The sequence below is a fragment of the Paroedura picta genome, chromosome 16 (genome assembly GCF_049243985.1).
Source record: "Paroedura picta isolate Pp20150507F chromosome 16, Ppicta_v3.0, whole genome shotgun sequence".
NCBI classification, from domain to species: domain Eukaryota; kingdom Metazoa; phylum Chordata; class Lepidosauria; order Squamata; family Gekkonidae; genus Paroedura; species Paroedura picta.
This window is the reverse complement of record NC_135384.1, coordinates 16511273-16518706: the sequence shown is the minus strand read 5'-3', so window position 1 is coordinate 16518706 and position 7434 is coordinate 16511273. Positions and strand designations below refer to the sequence as shown.

At 49.2% G+C, this 7434-nt stretch overlaps 1 protein-coding gene across 1 annotated transcript; it reads left to right on the top strand.

The window, feature by feature from the left end:
- The first annotated feature begins 1150 nt into the window (after positions 1-1150).
- LOC143825515 (olfactory receptor 6N2-like) lies at positions 1151-7177 on the top strand. Its single transcript, XM_077313542.1, has 2 exons — positions 1151-1199; positions 6205-7177. The coding sequence occupies exons 1-2, from the start codon at positions 1151-1153 to the stop codon at positions 7161-7163; spliced, it is 1008 nt and encodes a 335-aa protein (XP_077169657.1). The 3' UTR covers positions 7164-7177.
- Positions 7178-7434: the final 257 nt, after the last annotated feature.

The window sequence follows — 7434 nt, the reverse complement described above, 5'->3', positions numbered from 1 at the left end:
GGGTCTCACTCCTGCCCGGCTGCCCGTATCAAAGGAGCCTGTGCATGTCTACTTTCTTACATCGCGTACCTGGAGGCCTTGGCTGGGTGGCCTCCAGAGGCACAGATCAGCCGCTGCGTGAAACAGGGTGCTGGATTAGATGGACCATTGGTCCGATCCAGCAGGGCTCCATGTTTTATTTTTGTACTCCGTATAAGTGTGACTCTGCCTTGTGCTAAATCCTTCACAGATTGGCTATAGTTTCCCCAGGTCTTAGGTAAAGAGAAGAAGTAGAAGAATTGGTTTTTTGCACCCCACTTCTTACTACCCAAAGTCGTTCCCAAGTGACTTACCATCGCCTACCTTTCATCTCCCCACAACAGGCCCCTTGTGAGATAGGTGAGGCTGAGAGAGCTCTGAGAGAACCGTAAAGGCAAGGTCTTGAGGTTAACAGCAGTGACCTCTAATATGGAGAACTGGGTTTGATTCCCCACTCCTCCACATGCAGCCATCTGGGTGACCTTGGGCCTCTCCCAGTTCTCTCAGAGCTCTCTCCACCTCACCTACCTCATAGGGTGTCTGTTGTGGAGAGAGAGAGCGAAGGTGATTGTAAGCCATTTTGAGACATATGAGGCCTGCAGGGTGACTTTGGCCCTGTCCCAGTTCTCTCAGGGTTCTCTCTACCTCACCTGCCTCACCTAGCACCTGTTGTCGAGAGAAGGCAATTGTAAGCCACTTTGAGACGTATGAGGCTTGCTGGGTGACTTTGGACCAGTCCTCTCAGAGCTCGCTCAGCCTCTCCTCCCTCAGAAAGGGAAGGCAATTGCAATCCGCTTTGAGCCACATGAGGCCTGCTGGGTGACTGAGCCAGTCAGTTCTCTCAGAGCCATTTCGACACTTCTTTGGGTAGTAAAAAGTGGGGTACAAAAAATGCCTCTTCTTTGTCTTGTAGGTTTTATTGGACATGTCATTCTAGGCACTCAGGACAGTCCCCCTCTGTTACCCTTGCAACAAATGGGCATTTGGGGGAAAAAGAAAAACATCCCGGCATCCCCAGTTGCTGCCTCCTTTTGCCCCTTGCATTCCTGGGCCCCTGTGGACCAACAAATGCTAACATTGCCAGCTCTGGATCCATCCCAGTTGGGTTTCCCACCCTGGCCAGGGGCTTGAGATGGCTCTGGGTGCCCTGACGGATGATGTCCGACAACAGCTGGACCCAGGTGGGTCAGCATTGCTGGTGTTATGCAATCTCACAGCAACATTTGATGTTGTAGATCAGGGGTAGTCAACCTGTGGTCCTCCAGATGTCCATGGACTACAATTCCCATAAGCCCCTGCCAGCATTTGCTGGAAGGGGCTCATGGGAATTGTAGTCCGTGGACATCTGGAGGACCACAGGTTGACTACCCCTGTTGTAGATGATGAGCTTCTTGCTTGCCGCCTCTTCAATATGGGAATTTGTAGGAATCTCTTCAATGGGGCATCTTTTTTCTCCATGGTCGAAGACGGGGGTCTCAATCGGATTCTGGGTTGGATCCACCAGGAAAAGAGTGGAGAGGGTCCCCAGTAAACAGGTGGCACCTGGGGATCATGGAATATCTGGGGAAGCTGTGTTCATAATTAAACCCCCCCCCCCAGCATTTCCCTCTAGTCAAAACAGTCTCACTTTCTCCCCGAGGTGAATTCCCACTGGGAAACGACAGTCGTGGCAGTAACGAGGTCCCCATGGAAGGCTGTTTGGGGAAGGCTTCATTTCCTTCTCTCGGATTGGATGGAAGATCTCGATCCACATGTTTTGTCTTCTGAAGATGTCCCCTCTCCCCAGCTGTAGTCATCATCATCATCATCACCATACATAAAAGGGTAAGACCTAATACAATTCTTGGAGTGTGCCCACTCACTTCTTTATTCTGTGTCTGAATTCAGATTATGTTAAATGGGAAGCTTCAAGAGGGTGGATGACTGTTGGTTTCTGCTTTTGCTCCAGTGGTTGAAACATGTGAGTGGCAGTCAGGAAAGTCAGACAGCCTCTCGGTCTACCTCGTCAGCAGAAAAATTTGAGAGGTGGTGCTCGGAAGCCACATCTCCTGAAATGGAAGCCCCCTCAATACTCCCAGGTATGCGGACATGAGTTGTGGTAGGTTGATCATGTGGGGAAAGCACTCTGTACATGCTCAGATGGCGCCCATTTTATTTCATGTGTTCTCAGCCAGAATGCTGGCATGCTTGTAGGCCGAGTTCTTAGAAAGGCCTAACATCAGGGAAGGGCTGCACCTAATTTGTCTTCGTTCTTTGCAGATCTGGAGCCCAGGTGGCTCCACCAACCATGCAACTGAGAACCCATTGTGTTGTGTTAATTGATTCTGAGGGTGCCATTGGCACGTGTGTCTTTGTTGTGAGCCCTGATCCCGTTGAATTAGATTGGGCTACCATGTTTGTAAAACAATAATAGACTCATAGAGCTGGAAGGGGCCAGACAGGCCATCTAGTCCCACCCCCTGCTCAATGCAGGGTCAGCCTAAAGCAGGGATAGTCAAACTGCGGCCCTCCAGATGTCCATGGACTACAATTCCCAGAAGCCCCTGCCAGCATTCGCTATATCTAGCTGCTGCTTGAAGCCTGCCAGTGAGGGGGAGCTCACCACCTCCTTAGGCAGCCTATTCCACTGCTGAACCACTCTATGAAAATCCCCCCCCCCTATATCTTGCCGGTACCATTCTACACATTAAATACATTACTATGAGTCCTCTCCTCTGCAGCCAACAGGAACCTTTCCATGCCCTCCTCCAAATGACAACCTTTCAGATACTTAAAGAGAGCCATCATGTCCCTTCTCAGCCTCCTCTTCTCCAGGCTGAACATTCCTAAGGCCCTCAGTCTTCTCTCACAGGGCTTGGTCCCCAGGCCCCAGATCATCCTCATTGCTCTCCTCTGAACCCTCCCAATGTTGTCCACATCCTTTTTGAAGTGAGGCCTCCAGAACCACACACAGTCCTCCAGGTACAGTCTGACAAATGGATTTACAGAGCGGCTATCACTTCTTGCGAGACCAGTAGCGTAATACATGGGTTCACCAGCTCCAGGTTGGGAAATACCTGGAGATTGGAGGGGTAGAGCCTGGGGACGGTGAAGTCTGGGGACTGGAGAGACTTCACAGGTTGTGCCGTAGGGTCCACCCACTAAAGCAGCCATTTTCTCCAGCAGAACGGATTCTGATTGTCTGGAGATCAATTGTAGGGGCAGGAGATCTCCAGCCACCTAGAGGTTGGCAACCCTAGTAAAGCACGAAAAGGACAGGAAAACCCGGGGACACACTCTCTCTCTCTTTTGGGTCTTTGGGGGTCACCAGACACGACTGGGTCATTCCACTCCCAGACGGATTGCAAATCTGAGGTTGCCAACTGGCCAAGAAAAAAAGAATATCCCGTTCCTTCAGCAAGGATTAATAAACCAAAATGAACAGCTGAAGTTTTTCAGAACTTCATCCGATCACCTAATCCTTGTGGGTGTAAAGTGCTATCAAATTCAGGTATGACTGGTAACTCCAGTGGGTTCTCCATGCAAGAAACGAACAAGGCCTTCTTCAGCATAGCAACCCAGGGATTCCTTTCTGGTCTCCCACCCAAGTTTAACCAGGGCCAATCCAATTTAGCCTCCAAGAGCTGGCAGGATTGGGCTAACCTGGGCCACCTCACTTTTGTTGTAGATCAAGCTGATACTAACCGAGCAGGTAGAAGGACCAGTTTAAAAGGTGGGAGCCTGAAGGGGCTGCTGCTAGTGTTGCTTTAGCAAAGAAGAAAAGATGGAGGCACCTGGGAAGGAAAAGCCAACTGAAGGGATGAGGTGGATGGGAGAACAGACCCCACCAAACGGGGGCCTGTATTTGAGATTAGAGGTCATTAGAGGTCATCACTCTTCACCACCACACCGTGCTGGCTTAAGAAAGCACACCTCACAGGAAGACTAGCACCCTAGGACTCAAAAGGCTTCCTAGGGTTGTCAGGTCCCTCCCCACCCTCACCCCCCATGTGAACTGCAGGGTGGGGGGAAGGTTGCCGGTTGGGTGTTGGGAAACTCCTGGAGACTTGGCGATGAAGGCTGGGGATGGAAGGAAGCCATTTCTCCCTTTTGGCAAATGAAAAGACGTTCTCAGACAGACCTTTTCTTTTAGGACCTGCCCTTCTTCTCCCAGTTGGAAGAGGCCTGTGCTTGTAGCTTCAGGGTCCATTCACAGCACAGGTTTTAGCCTGTCTAAAAGAACTCCATCAGGGAGATGGAGAAAGCTGCTGGAATGAAGGAGAGGGGAGAGGAGAAAGCTCCCTTCTGCAACCCATTTAAAGCTGCCTCCGACTCCCTGGCAGAGCCCGTCCAAATGGGCTGCATCAGCCAGGAGAAAAGGAGGCCGGGGAAAGAGGCTGCCCATCTCCCTGGTGCAAAATTCAATCACTAGGAGGTCAGAAACCTATGAATGGGAACACCCCAGCCTCACCCTAGGTATGCAAAGTAGTCAGGGGTGAAAGCATTGTAGCTAAGGAAGTGTGCTTGCCCATGAAAGCTCAAACTTTGAATAAAGTTTGTTGGTCTTAAAGGGGCCACTGGACTCTAGGGTTGAAAACTGATTGATTCACTGGGCACCAGCAATTGCACATCCTGGCTTCTAATCTGTTTACAATTGTGTTTTCCAAAGGAAGAGGAGCTTGCATGAAAGTTCCTGAATGTAAGGATCTGGAGTTTTAAAATTACCATACATCAACTTGATTGTTCCCTTCGGGCAGGGGTAGTCAAACTGCGGCCCTCCAGATGTCCATGGACTACAATTCCCAGGAGCCCCTGCCAGCGAATGCTGGCAGGGGCTCCTGGGAATTGTAGTCCATGGACATCTGGAGGGCCGCAGTTTGACTACCCCTGCCTTAGGGCATTTGTTTTAAATCTTGGTTATTTTAGCAATTCAATTTAGGGTGGCTATTAAACAGGATTAGAGCCTGACCTCAGGAATATGACAAACCTGGGAGTCACTTGGCTCTATAAGGTGGAAACTCCCCAATGACATCGACAAATGTGTGTTTCCCAACTCTGTGATAGACCATGGGGTCTCTTCTGCAACCTCAAAAAACACAGGGGTTTTTTTTTGGGGGGGGGGCTGCAGGAGGAAATTGGCATGAAAGAAGAGGTGGACAACCCCAACATTCTAGAATTCTGTAACCAAATCTAGCAACTGCAGGTTGGGGTGGGTGGGTTATGTATTAATATATATTTTAATGCATTCATAAATGCATTTTTAATGAAATTTGAGAATTAAAGTACCTGCTTTAAACCAGTGTGGTATAGTGGTTGGCAGCCTCAAATCTGAAGACCGGGGCTTAATTCTACACTCCTCCACATGTAGCCAGCTGGGGAACCTTGGGACAGTCCAAATTCAGAGCTCTCTCAGCCCCACCTCCCTCACAGGGTGTCTGTTGTGGGGAGAGGAAGGGTAGGCAATTGTAAGCTGCTTTGAGACTCCTTTAGTAAATGAAAGGCAGGAATTAAAAAAAACAGCTCTTATTCTCTTCTTAACTGAGAATACACAAAGAACAGAATTAAAGTTCTGAGTCTGTGATTTTAAAAAAGATTTTCCTGTTGTACCTCCGCCCTTTACTCATGCATGACATGTACTCTGTTTACTTTGGCAGGGTAAGGTAGAAATAATTTGAATAAATTAATATGTGCTAAGGATTCTCAAATTGTTTTGAAACTGTTGTGTTTGCATTATTCATTTAGAAAATTTGCCCCATTTTTCTCCCCAATGGAGATCCAAAGCAACTTACAAGATCATTCTTCTATCCTCCATTTTGTCTACATGATGACAACAAGATCCCTGTGAGGTAGGTTAAGAGGAGAGAGGGAGAGAGAGAGAGAGAGAGAGAGTCATCCAAAGAGTTAGTGTTGCCAATTTCTGGAGCTTTAGGGGTAGAACCTAGAGCAGGTGGGCTTGGAGAGGGAAGGAACCGCAGAGGGGTACAATGCCATTGAGTTCACCCTCCAAAGCAGCCTCTTTTTTGAGCTGGGCGCAGAGCCTCCAGTGGAGAAAAGGTCAGGGAGATTTCCAGATACCACCTGCCAGGCAGGCAGAATGGGGATTTGAACCTGGATCTCTCAGATCCCAGTCTGACACACTACCATCCTCTTGGGGGGCACTGCCAAAGTCTCATAAGCAAACGAAACCGATGTCTGTTCGTTGACCAGAATCACCTCGTGTTTTCCTTGGAGAAGTGGGACCCACCAATTCCACCTCAGTGACTGAATTTGAGCTGGTTGGTTTCCTGGACCTGCAGAAATATCGCATTGCCATCTTTCTCACCTTGCTGGTGATTTACCTGCTTATCCTCAGCGGAAACAGCCTCATTTTCACCCTCATCTATGCCTACCCTCGCCTTCACATTCCCATGTATTACTTTGTTGCTGTACTGGCTTCCGTGGAGGTCTCCTACACCACCGTCACCATACCCAAAATGCTGGTCGACCTTCAGGAAAGAACTCGATCCATCTCTCTCCGTGGCTGCCTTCTGCAGATCTATTTCTTCCACGCGCTGGGGATCACAGAGGCTTGTGTGCTCACAGCCATGGCTTATGACCGGTACTTAGCCATCTGCGCCCCCTTGAAATATCCCACCACCATGACCGGCAAACTTTGTTTCCAGCTGGTGCTGGGATGCTATGCGTGTGGCTTCACCTGTCCTTTGCCAGAAATCATCCTGACTTCCCAGCTGCCATTCTGTGGCCCCAATCGGATCAAGCACTTGTTCTGTGATTTCCCTCCGCTGATCAGCCTGGCCTGCACCGACATATCCCCCAGCATCCTTGCAGACTTCTCCGTCCACTCCGTCCTCATCCTCATCCCCATCACGCTTATCTTCTTCTCTTACACCAAGATCCTTCGAGTTGTCATCGGGATCAAGAGCTCAAAGGGGCGCCAGAAGGCTTTTTCCACCTGCGCCTCCCATCTTATCATGGTCCTGGCCTTCTTTGGAACCACCAGCTTCATGTACATGCGCTTGACGTGGATCGGGTCCCTGCATCACGACAGGATCGTGGCCTTGATCTATGCTGTCCTCACCCCTCTCTTCAACCCCATCGTCTACACTTTGAGAAACAAGGACATCAGAGACGTGATGAAGCACATGGTCGGCCTCTCTGGTCGGTAGGGTGTTGGCTTCTGAGCTAGTTGCTCAAACCTGTTGATGTGATGTTTAAAAAAAACGATGGCAACTGTTACTTGTATCTTAGTCTTTCTTAAGTAACCTTACCTGGGATTACCTGGGATGTATTTATACCAAGCTTTCTCCACCAGGGTTTCATGGGGTTTCTTAATGGCCCTGGAAGGGTTTCCTAAATGGGAATTTGTATATATTTTTAAAATGTGTTAAATATTTATCAGGTGATATGACCATATAGGGTCATGCCAAGCCACCACCC

Bases quoted from the DNA above. Each gene is read 5' to 3' on its own strand.
- LOC143825515 (XM_077313542.1), top strand. From the start codon at position 1,151: ATGGCTCTGGGTGCCCTGACGGATGATGTCCGACAACAGCTGGACCCA. The intron at 1,200-6,204 runs GTGGGTCAGCAT...TTCGTTGACCAG, and splicing joins CCGACAACAGCTGGACCCAG to AATCACCTCGTGTTTTCCTT.